This window comes from Siphateles boraxobius, unplaced genomic scaffold (genome assembly GCF_051911475.1).
Source record: "Siphateles boraxobius isolate OS27281-9 unplaced genomic scaffold, OSU_SipBor_1 8, whole genome shotgun sequence".
In the NCBI taxonomy this organism is placed as follows: domain Eukaryota; kingdom Metazoa; phylum Chordata; class Actinopteri; order Cypriniformes; family Leuciscidae; genus Siphateles; species Siphateles boraxobius.
This window is the reverse complement of record NW_027509208.1, coordinates 23,716,483-23,731,976: the sequence shown is the minus strand read 5'-3', so window position 1 is coordinate 23,731,976 and position 15,494 is coordinate 23,716,483. Positions and strand designations below refer to the sequence as shown.

General features: G+C 44.0%; 1 protein-coding gene across 4 annotated transcripts in view; it reads right to left on the bottom strand.

Moving 5' to 3' along the window:
* Nucleotides 1-1,065: 1,065 nt before the first annotated feature.
* Nucleotides 1,066-15,494, bottom strand: part of tiam2b (TIAM Rac1 associated GEF 2b) — a 62,771-nt gene continuing 48,342 nt past the window's right edge. For all 4 annotated transcript variants that reach the window (XM_077220438.1, XM_077220439.1, XM_077220436.1 and 1 more), the window contains 11 exons: nt 13,885-14,073; nt 13,687-13,755; nt 13,451-13,576; nt 12,020-12,128; nt 11,724-11,903; nt 11,040-11,158; nt 10,827-10,935; nt 10,678-10,733; nt 9,780-9,867; nt 9,401-9,488; nt 1,066-1,804 (listed from right to left, as the gene is read on the bottom strand). In XM_077220438.1, coding sequence (XP_077076553.1) covers nt 1,309-1,804; nt 9,401-9,488; nt 9,780-9,867; nt 10,678-10,733; nt 10,827-10,935; nt 11,040-11,158; nt 11,724-11,903; nt 12,020-12,128; nt 13,451-13,576; nt 13,687-13,755; nt 13,885-14,073 — 1,629 coding nt within the window. In that variant the 3' untranslated portion in view covers nt 1,066-1,308. The remainder of the gene's footprint in view (nt 1,805-9,400; nt 9,489-9,779; nt 9,868-10,677; nt 10,734-10,826; nt 10,936-11,039; nt 11,159-11,723; nt 11,904-12,019; nt 12,129-13,450; nt 13,577-13,686; nt 13,756-13,884; nt 14,074-15,494) is intronic.

Sequence of the window (15,494 nt, the reverse complement as noted above, 5' to 3'; positions counted from 1 at the left end):
TGAAACCTCATAAGTGACTGATTTGGGACAGAAACCTTTCTATTTGAAGGGCCCCCATGTACGCTAACAGGTTTCTCTGGTACATCTGCTGCAAAAACTAGGATCATTTTTATGTATTTAAAAAATATATTTTAATTTATAGGTAATTGCAACTTTTTTTTTTCAATTCTGACTCTTTTTTTCCTGAAGTTTACAAACTCACAATTCCGAGAAATAGTCATAATTGCAAGAAATAAAAAAAGACTAATTACGTGGCAGAAACAGGCTACCATAGTGTCCAGAGATTAAAATAAATATAAATATATTAAAATAAGATTCAGAACTCCAAATGTTTTAAGAGCTGGATGTTATTCAGCGACCCCACTCTTTTAAACCAATTAATTTACTGAATTTATTTATTGAATGACCTTTCCAGTCGTTCATGATTTATTGTTTTAGTATTTCACATTTTTATTTTTTCACAATTTCTCGCCGAAAAAATACTTTAGGGCTTGGCGAATATATATTCTTTATAAAAATGTCCATGATGTTTATAAAATTATTTTTTAAATTATGTATCCTCGTATATCCAGGTTTTCCAAGACTGTAAGATACATGGTCCTTAATTTTTGAGGGGATTCAATAATTTGTTTTTTGCAAGGCTTCATTTATTTGATCAAAAATACAGTAATACATATATGAATAAATCATTGCATAGTACATGAATTATAATATTATTACAAATTAAAACAATTTATTTTTTACAATTTTATAGTTTAAAATGTAATTTATTCCTGTGATGCAAGGCTGAATTTTCAGCATCATTGCTCCAGTCTAAGATGTGATGCTTTGCCATCACATCAATAAATTTTATTTTAAAATATATTAATAAAAAAGAAATTTAAATTGAAATATTACTGAATTTTTTACTGTATTTTTGATCAAATAAATGCAGATTTGGTGAGCATAAGAGACTTCTTTCAAAAAAATTACTTATTTTTTTCATTACTTACTTCCAAACATTTCTGACCGGTAGTGTTCTTCTCAGTGTTAAATAAGTATATATATATATATATATATATGAAGAATACATGTAATGCTGCCTTAGAACTTGATCAAAGCAAAGTACCTCAGGAGTCAGCATAACTATATGCTGTCTTAAGTAGTCAGCTCACTAGATTTGGCAACAGAGCTACAGATATAAAACTGTCTGGGTCAGAGCTTTTCATATCAAGGCACGATAATTATGTGTTAGTGCATTTTAATGTTCATAGCACCAACTTCCTCTATAGGCTTGGAATGGCAGCTTTTTGGATGCCCATGACCGTGTCATAAAAACAATCCCAGGCTCTGCACGCTGTAGTCCCTGGCCAGCAGGGTGTTGAGGTCCATCCCTGGAGAGTCCTCCAGCAGAGTCACCTGATTGCCCTGAAGGCTGCTGGAACTGCTCTTGCTCATTCCTTGCGGTTCTTCTACAAAGTTCAGCCTCTGGAGTTGAGCTTCCAGGGAGCTGGTCAGGGAGCACAGCGTGGAGCTCTTGCTCAGAGCAGAGTTCTCGCCTCGGCTCGGGATGGGCGGCTCAGAATGAGCGTATCCGTCAAGCAGTCGGCCCTCGTCCGGGTCTCGAGTCTTTGGCTGTGGCGGCAGCCTCTGCCAGGAGTTTGTTCTTAGTGCTCCTGGATGGCTCCTCCTGGGGAAGGTGAAGTTAGAGTTTACATCTTTGAATTCATCTCTGAATCTGCGCTCAACCGGAGCCGTCCGCTTGGCGTTCTCTCTCAAGAGGGTGCGGATGGTCCTCACTGCACTGGCCTTGTTCTCCAGATTACTGCAAACAAACAAAACAAGACCACAGAACATTTGAAATGTGCTTAATGTATTTTACAATGCGCACTTGTAGTGTATTTCAAATCTTAAAAGTATTTTTTTTAAAGAACTTTACTTGCAGATTATATAAATGAAATAAAAGGCCAATTAAGTGTACTTTAAGAGAATACACTTTCATGGCTATGTTTCTGGACACACTTATCTACACTTTTAAAAGGAGTTTAAAAGGCTTTAATAATCGTATGTCATGCTTTAAAGAAGTACACTTATTTTGATGGGTTGACTACATGTAAAGGCTTGAGTTTAACTGAGTGTTTAAATATTACATCTAGAGATGATTTATTTTAAGTGATGCATGCAAATGTGTAATTACAAATATATTTAAAATAAATTTAATTTAATTGCCATGATCATGCTATTAAGTGTCTGAAAACATTACATTGTTCTTTTAAAGAATATTATTCCCATAATTAGTACTCTTTTATAAATTTATGCTAAAGTTTCCCTCTTTTTCTTTAAGGGATTACAGTGATTTTACCACAGTTAAACGGGAACTTCACTGCTGGCAAAATGGGATTTCAATAAAACATGGCTGCCTATACAGTAGAAAGGCAAAAAAAAAAATCTGAGCTACCTGACTAGAGAAAACGTCTCGGGTTATGACTATAACCCTTGTTCCCTGAGAAGGGAACGAGACACTACGTCGAGAATCGACTCTTTGGGGACGCTCCCTTAGCGTGCGCCTCTGAAGTATGAATGAAACTATTCCAATCCTGATTGGTGTTGTGTCATGACGTAACATGTGACGGCATAACCGGATGCATAAAAGCGACGCCGGCACACACACACACTAGCCTAGCGATGAAGCAAGACGCTCTAAGGCCTCGAGGGGCGTGGCAGGACGACGCAGTGTCTCGTTCCCTTCTCAGGGAACAAGGGTTATAGTCATAACCCGAGACGTTCCCTTTCGAGGGAACTCAACACTGCGTCGAGAATCGACTCTTTGGGGAACGAATGCCCACTAGGCCACGCACCGAAGACAGGCCTGCCCAGGAGTGAAACTGATTCAGGCACTCAGCAGGACGAGAGCACACGTGCGCCAGGCGTACTGGGGAGGTGCAGACTATAGAACCTAATAAAAGTGTGTGGGGTAGCCCAACCGGCTGCCTCACAGATCTCCTGGAGGGGAACTCCCGAGAGGAGGGCCCTAGAGGACGCTATGCCTCTAGTAGAATGAGCCCTTATGGCCAGAGGTGAAGGCAAATTGCGCACCTCATAAGCCAAGGCAATAGCCTGCACAATCCAATTACTAATGGTTTGCTTGGATGCCGGGAGCCCTCTCCTAGGTGACCCGAAACACACTAACAGTTGGTCCGACCTCCTCCAAGAAGAGGACCTCTCGAGATAAATACTCAAAGCTCTGACGGGGCAGAGCAAATGAAGCTTCTCTTCTTCTGCCGACACATGAGGTGGAGGATGGAAAGCCTGAAGGGTCGTAGACCTAGCCGTATTAGCAGGCACTTTAGGCACATAGCCCGGTCTCGGGTGCAAAAAGGCCTTAACCTTGCCAGGGGCAAACTCCAAGCAAGCTTGTGTCACTGCCAGGGCTTGGAGATCTCCCACCCTCTTAAGAGAGGTGATGGCTAAGAGAAAGACCAATTTGTAGGTAAGATCTTTAGGCGAAGCCGACTGAAGAGGTTCGAAGGGGGCCAGGGATAACCCTTCCAGAACCACTGCCAGGTCCCAGGCAGGAACCCTGGACCTGGTTGTCGGTCTCATCCTCCAAGTACCACGGAGAAAACGAATGACCAGCTGGTGCCTCCCCAGAGGCCCATCACTTAATGGCGCATGGAAAGCCGCAATGGCAGCCACGTACACCTTAAGCGTGGAAGGGGAGAGACCCGCAGAGAAACGATCTTGAAGAAACTCCAGAACTGAAGCCACCGGGCAGTTAACTGGGTCTAAATTATGTTCTCCACACCAAGTAACGAAAACATTCCACTTGAGGCCATATAATCTCCTAGTAGACAGAGCCCTAGAGCTAAGTATGGTTTCAACCACCCCGGCTGATAGACCAGCGTTTAGGTACTGAACCCCCTCAGAGGCCAGGCCCACAGTTTCCACAGCTCTGGTTGAGGGTGGAAGATTGTGCCCTCCACCTGAGACAATAGATCCCTCCTCAGAGGAATCTGCCATGGCTGAGCTATCAGGAGCAAAATTATATTTGAAAACCATACTCGGGTCGGCCACATTGGGGCAACCAGAAGTAGACTGATGCCCTCCTGACGGACCCTCTCCTGGACTGCCGGAAGCAGAGCGATCGGGGGAAATGCGTACAGGCGAAGCCTCGGCCAGGCCTGTACCATTGCATCCAACCCCAGTGGGGCTGGATGTGAGAGGGAGAACCAAAGTGGGCAGTGGGACGTCTCTCGAGGCGTGAATACATCCACTTCCATGGGCCCAAACCTCTCCCATATCAACTTCACCACATCTGGATGAAGTCTCCATTCCCCGGGCCTCAGCCCCTGCCTCGACAGGATGTCTGCTCCCTGATTCTGAACCCCCGGAATATGCATAGCTCTGATAGACAGTATTTTCCCTTGGGACCAGAGAATAACCTGATGCGCCAGTCTGCACAGAGGGCGCGATCTGAGTCCCCCTTGTCGGTTTAGATAAGCTACCACTGATGTATTGTCCGATCGTACTAGGACATGGTAACCCTTGATGTCTGGAAGGAAGCTCCTCAGAGCCCTGAACACAGCCAACATCTCTAGACAATTTATGTGCCAAGAATGATGATGGTCCTGCCACAGACCCCTGGCAAAGCGGCCGTCCATGACCGCGCCCCAGCCAGTGAGGGAGGCGTCTGTCGAAACGGTTTTCCGGCGACATGACGCTCCTAACACTGGCCCTTGGGACAGGAACCAAGGTTTCTTCCATATTATTAGAGAACGAAGGCATCTGCGCGTTACTCTGATCATACGAAATGGATTCCCCTTGGGGGAAAACCCCTTGGCTTTCAGCCACCACTGAAGGGGCCTCATGTGTAGAAGGCCCAAAGGTATAATGTTGGATGCCGCTGCCATGAGGCCCAGCATTCTTTGGAATTGCTTTACAGTAGTGGCCTGGCCTAGCTATAACTTGGACACCATCGCCAGAATGGACTCGATACGCGCCGGAGACAAGCGTGCCTGCATCGTAGTCGAGTTCCACACAACGCCTAGAAACGTTGTGGACTGGGACGGTTCTAACACACTCTTCTTTGTGTTGAGTCTCAACCCCAATTTTTGAATGTGGCCAAGGACGACATCTCGATGCCGAACTGCCATTTCTCGAGACTGGGCCAGAATGAGCCAGTCGTCGATGTAATTCAGTATGCGGATGCCCTGAAGTCTCAGTGGAGCAAGTGCTGCATCCATACATTTGGTGAATGTGCGGGGAGAGAGTGCTAGGCCGAACGGAAGAACCCGATATTGGTAAGCTTCGCCCCCGAAAGCGAACCTCAGGAACCTCCTGTGACATGGAAGGATGGATACGTGAAAATAGGCGTCTTTTAGATCTATCGTGACAAACCAGTCCTCGGATCTGATTTGACTCACGATGACAGGAATAGTGAGCATTTTGAACCTGAGCTTCATCAGAGACAGGTTCAAAACCCTGAGATCTAGAATTGGCCTCAACCCCCCATCCTTCTTTGGAACTATAAAGTACCGGCTGTAAAATCCGGACTCCCTGTCTGAATGAGGAACACGTTCTATGGCCTCCTTTAGCAGCAGAGATTGCACTTCTTGTTCCATCACCTGAGCCTGCTCTGGAACCACTGTAGTCTGCACCACCCCAGAAAATTTGGGGGGGCGGTGCCCGAACTGCAGTCTGTACCCTGACTTTATTATATGCAGGACCCATGCAGATATGTTGGGAAGATGATACCATGCCTCTACAAAATCTACTAAGGGAACCAGCCTCTCGAGACTGGCCTCTGGTGTTTTTCGAGCACCCTTCTCGACCCCCTGAAGCGGAAGACCGGCAGGGTGTAGTCGATACGGTTTTCGTGACCATAACTGATGCTCGTTTTTTATTTTTCGAGAAAAACGACCCCCAGTGCGTTCGCTGGAATATGATGCGGCCCGAAGCGTCACCGACGGCGGGCAACTCACATCGTTTCCTAGAGGGCTCCGCTGTGAGAACAACCTCGGTTGTTCTACAATGGAGGGGACAGCCCTCAGAGGTCCCACCACTCTGGCTAGGACCTCTTTCCTGAAGCCCTCCTAGCCTAAAGGACATCCCTTAAATCGCCCTTCTGGCTGGGGGGCTTCTGCTGGGAGCGTTTCCTCCGTTGCCAAGCTCCCGGAGGAGGGGTTCTCGAGGAAACGCTCTCCCTTTGCTCTGCCCGGTGTGAGGAGCTGGTTGATGGCTGGGGCTGATGTTCTTGCCCCACCCTACTCGATTTGGACTTCGATTTTCGGGGGAGGAACTGCTGGAACGCCGCAGATTGCTTCTTCGCCTCCTGAAACCTGTCGACGACCGATGTAACGGCGTCGCCGAACAGGCCAGAAGGCGAAAGCGGCGCATCCAGCAGAACAGATTTATCTTTCTCCTTTAGACCAGATAAATTGAGCCACAGATGCCTCTTCGTGGCCACCATAGCTTCCATAGAGCGGCCAATAGCGCGGGCCGTCTCTTTAGTGGCCCGGAGAGACAAATCTGTGGCTTTGCGCAACTCTGAAATAGCTTCAGGAGTTGGCCCCTCCCCCTCGTCCAAATCTTTCAGGAGATCGGCCTGGTATGCCTGCAAGATAGCCATAGAGTGCAGACATGAACCAGCCCGACCTGCCGCCATGTAAGCCCTGCCTATTAAAGCAGATGTATCTCTGCAGGGCTTACTAGGCAGCGCAGGGGTTTTAAGGGAAGATGCCGACTCAGGAGATAGATAACCGGCTAGAGCTTCTTCGACTTTAGGCATCTTCCCATAACCCATATCCCGTGCCCCCACAACATTGCTATAATCGACAACAGATGGACGGGAGACACGGGACGAATGCGGTTTATCCCACGATCTCGAGATCTCTTTGTGGAGATCGGGGAAAAACGGCAAACCCCGGCGCTGAGGCTGTGACCTGTGCCGCAGGAAACGCTCGTCTAACTTGCTTACGACTTGCGTTCCCTGCTCATCTTGTGGCCAGCTGATGTTAAGTCTGGCCACGGCACGAGTCACAACCTCCTCATAAGCTTGGCCGTGAACTGGCGCGCTCGACTCACGGTCATCCTCGATGCTGATCACCTCTGCCTCCTCGGAAGCAGAGAGCTCAAGCACCGGGACCTGGTCGTGGGCAGAAGAAGCCGCAGCGCGGGCTTCTGCACCACTCACAGGGGCTTCGGGATCTTCAGATGAAGAATGAGAAAGTGCCGCAGCAGTCTCATTCTCATCTGCAAGATCCCGCTGCAAACCCCACGATCTGAGTCGCTGCGCCGCCTCAACAGACGCGGGACCAGAACCGCGGGGAACGCGAGCCTGACCGAGCTTATCAAAGCACGCCAGCCGGGAGCGCAGCACCCTCATGGGTAGTGCTTCACAGTGTACGCAGGCAGCTCCCTCGAGAGCTGCCTGGGCGTGCTGCGCTCCCAAACAGTTCACACACAAAACATGCGTGTCCCCAACCGTAATAAAACGAGGACAGGGGTGCACACACATTCTGAACTGCTGGCTGGCCATAATATATATAGGGATAGACAAACAACACCAAATAAGACAGACAGTCGTAACATAGAGCGCTTGCTGAAGAGCGAAAAGCTAGTGTGTGTGTGTGCCGGCGTCGCTTTTATGCATCCGGTTATGCCGTCACATGTTACGTCATGACGCAACACCAATCAGGATTGGAATAGTTTCATTCATACTTCAGAGGCGCACGCTAAGGGAGCGTCCCCAAAGAGTCGATTCTCGACGCAGTGTTGAGTTCCCTCGAAGGGAACAGAGAAAAAAATGCTGCTGTCTTCCTTTTTGCCAAATAGGTAGAAAAACTTCAACACCCATAATGCACTGGGCATGTTGCCATCCAAGGACACTTCAACCTGTCTGTTATGTATCTGTTTTTGAATTGCTTTAGAAGAAAATACTGCTTGCAAACTTTTAGTCATAATGTGGTCGACTTGTATTGTTCCTGGTTGAAAGAGTAAAAGTTTAGCAGGAGTGAGTTATATCCAGTGGAGAATCTAGCGCATTTAAGGCAGTGGCTAAAGACTGCAAAGATTCGTAAACATGGAGAGAACGTTGCAACGAATAATCTGAAAAACCATATTTGTAGTCAACATTTAAAAATGAGCATGAAGACAGTGTTTTAGGCCAAACGGAGGGAGAAAACAATGAAAGAAATAGCCGTTCTGTCACTTCTCCCCAAAGCCCTGAAGCTAAACGCCGTCGCGCACAGGTAAGAAAGCAGTTGCTATAGTGTTCCACTTTTACTATAACGCTGTTTCAAGATTAGACATAGTGCAGTACAAATTTCAGAGATAAACCTACCCTTACAATAATTGTTCTGTTAATAACCCCCTGTTAATCACCTTCTGTCGATCCGACTGCCCGTGGGCGGGGATACAAAAATGCGGAAGTATAATCTGTAGTTTTCATTCACAGAAGCCCTGGAGCTGTCAAATAAACGTGAATTTCTCGTCGATCCAGGTAACATGGAGAACGAGTAAACAATGTTTATCTACATATACTACAGACATCATAACAATACAAAGCGGGTTGAAAATCGGCGACGTTTGTAAAACCAGTGCTCGAAGTGGGGCGGTACTCACTGGTACGCAGTACCGGCACTTCTACATTTTACTCTTAAGGGTACCTGCACTTTTTCTTGCGTACCGCTACTTCTCGCATGTAGCCGGTACTGGACCACTGACAGAAAAAGCGCCAGTATCACGCCCGCTGATATACTTCATTTGCAGTGCGTATTTTTTCCGCACCCATGTTAACAGGTTCGAGCTTTCACACAGCACGCGCATGCGGTCCGTCAGTGCGCTCCTGGTGCTGTGCGTATACAGCAGTGCAGAGATCGTTCCGAGTGTATTTTTGCTGTGCTGCACGCGGTGAATTAAAGTGACAGCTCATGGTTCGTGGTCAAAACACAGATTGACATGAAAATATAATAATCTCACCATAAATGCATTTAATTAAATAAAATGTAATAATCTAAATGTATTTTTGGACTTGCAGACTTGGAGGAGTTCCGTTTTCGCACGCACGTGCACACACGCACGACTTGTTTTAATAGGCTACATTTATGTTGTTAATAAATAATAAAACAACAAGTTTTGTTATAAGTTTTGTTTTTCACAATCTCAAATGTCATGATTTGCCAATGCAAGAGAGTACCGGCACCTTTCTTTTCCCACTTCAAGCACTGTGTAAAACTGCAATAGTTCAACCGAAAATGGAAGTTCTTATAATCAATAACGTTTCAAAGATTCATTTTCATTTTTGGGTGAACTGTTTTATTTATTTATTTTTAGAAAAAAAAGAGAAACCTAGTTTCTCTAGGTTGTATTCTATTTGAGTTTATTAGTATAATTTATTTATTTGGCTTTCAATATCGGTTACCTGCTGCAGAGCTGGAAGAACATCTCTGGCCGTCCCTCCACTTCAGACTTGGTGTGAACAACCTCCCAAACACAAGGGTTCTCTGACCCTGAAAGAGGCAAGAGAAGGGAGTTTAAGCACGTTATGGATTGCATTTTTCATTTTGGCAATGTTTGGGTCTTTTAAAATGGCTTGAGACTTTAATGATACACATTTTTTAAATGATGAGCTCTGATGTGATGTTTTTAAGAGGTTCTTGAAGTCCTCCTTTGAATACCATATTTCTTTTGGTCTGTCTTAGATCTACACTCTGCCTCTTCTGTTTAATCCATGTCAAACTCATGTTCAACAGAGATATCTCTTAGTTTACACAGGAAGATCATGTTACACACACACACACCTGCTGAATTTCCAGGTCGGATCTGAAGGGATGATACAGGAATGAGCCAGCGGAATTTAAAAGGATCCAGATCCCCGGGCCGTGAAGTCTAGTTGGAAAAACATTCAAATGCCTGTTATATTAGCTGTCAGTATAAAGCATACAAACAACAAAAACATGGCTGTCAATTTAATGTTACTTTAGTTAGATAGTAAAACTAACACTATTAATCATGCCCTCGAAAAAGGCATGCAAATTCTGTAATTTAATCTTTGAGGTTTTATCCTTCAGCCTTATGCCCAGTATCAAAATAAAACTAGTAATATATTTGTGTATACATTGAAAAATATAAAAACAAAACTTTTATTCAGCAAAGCTGAAAAGTTACAGTAAATACATTTATATTACTACAAACAAAATCTATTCCAAATAAACTTTTTTGTTTTGAACTTTCTATACATCAAAGAATTTTGTTGTTGTTTTTGTTTTGTTGTTTTCAACATTGATTAGAAATGTTTCTTGAGCAGCAAATCAGCCTATTAGAATTACTTCTGAAGGATCATGTGACTAAAGACTGGAATAATTATGCTAAAAATGCATAAATTGTATTTTAAAATATATGTTATTTAAACTAGTATTTACTAGTAATAGTATAAACTAGTTATTTAAAATTGTAATAATATTTCACAATAAGTAAATGAAGTCTTGGTGAGCATAAGAGACTTCTTAATGTTGTTGTCTATTCAATGCTACTGTACATCCATCTGCTCCAATAACGTTCTTAAATTGGGGAATTTTCCTCTGCAAAAACTGATGTATGTGAATAATTCAATTAATTTAGCATGTAAATAATCCACCAAGTTTTTATCAATTGACAGACCTAATAAAAATACACCATGTGCTACATTCCACAACTCACCATTCTTTTCTTTAGCTTGCTTTCCCGATACACCAAAATGAGCGCTCTCTTGAAGACTGGACGAATAAAAACACATTAGTGCACTGAGCATTATATAACACCATAAACCGCAATGTTTTTATAGTTCCGATGCACCAGGTCTGACTTACGGAAGAGGGTGAGTTCAGGGTCTTTTCTCATGCGGCCCAAAGAGGGAAGAGGGTTTTGCCAGAGTGCCGAGCTGTGAATGATGAACTCTCCCATGGAGATCTCGGTGACCTGAGACAGAACACATTGGCTTTATTTTAAAATCATAAAGGGGAAAAATGTCATATAATATGATCCTTTTATTCATTTAAAAGTAATTCTAGAATGGTACGCACCTCTTTCTCAGGGCCACTCTGCTCTGCCACTAGTTGGTCGAACACCGTGCCGTAGTCCTCATAGATCTTCTGCATCTCATTTATGTGACTGGCCACCTTTTCCATGGCCTTTAATGCCTCTGCACCAGAAAAAAAAAAAAAAAAACAGAAATTAGATTATTTCAAACCAATAACTGATCAGTTCATAACTGAATCAATAATGGATTAAACACTATAGGGCTTTACACATTACACTTAAACCTGGGATGCCATCATTCTAAACACTAACCCTTCAAGAAGAGACCGTTTCATTCTCACCTTTATACATCCATTCAGTGTAAACTTGATGGTACAGTCAGCAATATACAATATGAGGATGTGCAATACTAGAGCCTTTATGATGTAAACAAGTCACATGCTGCATTCGTCCAATCAATGACAATGACACCGCAAATATGCAAATAAGCGTTTAGGAATGTATCAGTGTGAAACGGCAACTTATGAATACCCAGGATTAACTATTAACCCTGGGTAAATTACGAGCAGTATGAAACGTGAAGCAAGATAACCCAGTATTCGGCTTACCCGGGGTTTAGAATGACCCAGGGTTAACTAGTTCAAGTGTGAAAAGCCCTAAATTGTGCCTGGGATGTATTAAAAGAAAGAAACCCGCGTGCATATTAGGAGAACTATGTGTCCGCACACCTGTGAGGTGGCTGCGCTCGTCGCTCTCGGGGTCGGTGAGAGACACCAGCTCTCTCAGCAGCAGCGGGTACTTCAGGACCCTCTGCACAGGTTTGATGAGGTACGACTCCAGGGTGGACGAGTGCTGTTTGGTGGGGTTCCTCGCCTCCAGGAACTCTTTGAACGCCCGGTCTGTTTTTGCTGCCATCAGACAAATCAGAGAATGAAATAAACCAGGTGCTGCTGCTTTTGGCTCAAGATGCCAGTTAAAATGTACAATTAAGACATGTCAGATGAGGCTTAGGTTTATGTTTTACCTCTTTCGAGAACTTTCTGCACCTTAATGTGATTGGCACAGAAGCCGCTGTAAAGCTTAAAGTGATCTGCATAGTATAAGAAAGATCCGCCCAGGGAGAAGAGGAGTTTCTGGATGTGAGATTAAAAGAGAAAGATTTAAAATGTGCCTCAAACCGAAAAACACTTCATTTGTCAGATGTAAATCAAATTAAAGGTCTAATTCCTGCATGGTGTCTGTACAGTAAGTGATAACCTTAAAATTATTTATACACTATTAAGATTTTATTAATATTTTGAATTAGCTTTTATTATTTTCATTTTACTTTTATTTTAATTGTTTGGTCATTGTCATTGGTTGTTGAATAGTTTTAATTTATTTTTATTTCAGTTTTAGTTTTTAGTTAGTTGCCAAAGCAATGTTTCCATATTTCTTTAGTTTAAGTTTTTCATCTAGTATATATATTTTATTGCAGCTATATTTCAATTAACAAAATGTTTTAATAGTCTTAGGTAACAATGTCAACACTATTTTGACTTGACTCTTACCAATAGCTCTATATGTATTCTATATTTATGTAATTGTTATTTAATATATAACAACACAAATTTAAAATGGCTGACAAAAGCCCTATTCAGACAGGGTATGTCTGAAGGGTCTTACTCTATCTACCCTTTACAAGGGTAGATAGAGTAATGTAATTTTACCACAGGACGTCTGTAATAATATGGCCAATTCGCACAGGATAAGATATCTCAGTAAAACTAGCAGAAGTGGGAGGGGTAACTCAAATTACGCAGCGCCGTCACCAGATATCATGTGTGCAAACACATATAACATATTTATATATATAAAACAGTTAAGTCCGGTCGAACGATGTATTCATTAAATTCAGATTGGATTATGTTGGTAATAGGCACTTATCTAAAGCTAAAAGAAGAGTTGTGCCTCTAAAAAGTGCGTTCAACCTTCTTTTTGATCTGAATGGTAGGCTATGTGAAAAACAGTTTTGCCACAGACTTGTCTCACTTGTCCCGCAACTCAATGCTTTTTCAAGCACCGCCATACTTTAAAAAAATGCGGAAAACTACTTTAAACAGGAAATGACTGATCATTTACGTACATATTTACAGTGGGTCTATTCGCATGGGATTAGTATTACCTGAGGTAGGCTAATTTTTCCGAAACTTTTTACAGAAGGTAAAAGTCGCCGTAATCTTTACTGACATTGTCCTTAATGATAACTGAGATGGCACATTCAGACGGGACTAAAATCACTGAGAAGCTCTGGTAATAATGACTTTACTCCACCTTTCCATGTTAAACTAGTCCCATCCGAATAGGGCTAAAGTATTTCTGAAATATCTAATTCTAGTGATCCAGACTAGGAAGTGAATATTTCTTGCATCACTTAATCATAAAAATCTGGCTTAATGTCACCACTATATTTTACCTTAATTTTCTCTGGCGTCTCCAGTGCATGGTAGTCTGGTGAGGAAGTGGTCCTGTCCTCTAGGGTTTGCAGGAAAACCCTCTGGAAGTCCAGCATCTCAGGCAGGCTGCCGAACAAAGACTCCATCTACCAGAAAAGGGGAGACTTAAAATTAAGGACATGATTTGCAAAAATTAGCTAATTTCTGACGCTGTTTTAGTTTAGTATACAGCATCATTTTACACCTCAAAACTTACCTCATCATGACTGAGGAATGTTTCTTTTTGTAATGGCTTCAGGTAGATCTCAAACAGAGATCCAAGGTCCTAAACAATGTAAGATGCACATGATACAGTTTGACAATGTCAATATAGAACAATGTATTAAGCATTAATTAATGTCTCTAATGTAAATAATGAATACACAATTAAAGTCCCACAGCTGTGATTTTATACCTTGACATAAGATTTCTCTGTGTCCACCAGCTCTTGCATAACCATGCGCAGGCGCTCAGTGACGGACATGTGACGGGGAGAGGATCTGGCAAGGGCATTTTCAGTGGAGTAAGGGTTTCTGTGGCCCTCTGGCACGAGAACAGATCCTTCAGGGAACGTCTGGTAGAGATTACACACCGTTTCTGGGTTCTACAAGGTAAATCAAAGCAGAAGAACATTGTCTTTAAGTTCTCTGTGTTTTAATAGAGTGCTGCAGGGATGATATGTTTTTGTAGGCCAACTCGGAAGTTCACATCACCCTGGTTCCCTTAACAAAAAGCCATTCGATTTTTCCATTGGCTTTTCCATAGGCTTTGTGAAAAGAGATCTGGGGGCTCGTCCGAGATATTCCCTAGAAACACGGGACCGAAAATCAGCCGCTATCACAGGTAAGTCGTTTGTAATGTTCCCTTTCGTTGTCACTCCAAGTTACGTCGGATGACGACGAATGGGGTTTCGCTTAGAACACCTATCGACTTCGAGTATTACAAAATGAGCCAATGGCAAAGAAATGCCATGGGTCTGCGGAATTTGCATAGCTATCTCCGCCTTACCTCGTGGGTATAAAAGGAGGACGCCGGCAACATGCAGATATGTTTTCGCTTCGGAGCCAAGAGTATTTCTTCACTCCGCAGCCATCTCTGACTTCGCTCTACGAGACGAACTTCTCTCTCCGGTGTTGGTGTGACGGCGATCGGCAGCGAGCTCACAGTGCCTGCTGATCTGTGCAGTGATCTGCCAGTGTGTGTGTGTCTCCCTGTGCGCTTCAACATCGCAGAGTTTTTTTCTCCTCTCGTAAAAGAGCTTGCACGCGGCACGTCTTTTTAAAGGCGGCTTGCCCGTGCATTTCTGGTTGCAGCGGACTGGTATCAGACTCTGATGGGCACGAGCGCTGTCTAGTATGTTTGGGCTTTGATCATGCTTGAACAGCGCTCGTGGATGACTCATGTTCTCTCTGGGAACGTGATCATCCCGTCATATATGGTCGAGACTCGGTGAACTCGCAAGAGTGAGAGTCCCCTCATCCACCACCCGATTTTCGGCTGGTGGCCAGGGTGACCTGAGGGTGTTGGTCTGGAACAAGGCACCAACTCTGTGTCCATGCCCCAGCCCCCCCTCTTTAATGACGGTGCCCGCTAGCGAACTGATGATTCCACGAGTCTACCCTCGGGTGGCCCGTGTGTTTTCATTTGAAGCTACAGAGGATGATGCTGTGTTTGTAGCAGCATAACTAGGTGGGCTTGATTCTTTTGGAAATGATGACTCGTCACAGCTGCCACCTTCTGGTGTGCATACAGCTGTGCCTGAGTCTGATCCGGAGATGACGACCATGCTTTCCCGGGACGATTGGTTTTTGGGTGAGGCCGCCGACCCGCGTCCATGGCAAACCCCAATATCTTTCCTCCCGGACGTGCATGATGAGAACACGGGTCCTCTCGTTGGTCTCATCCGCCTTTCCTCCCCTCAGGGGCCGCTGCCCATGGGTACACTGGGGTCCCCCCGGTTGAACGCTCTGTTGTTCCTGGCGCAATCCTAAGCACCCGTCCAAAGCCTGTAGTTCTTTTCGTCTA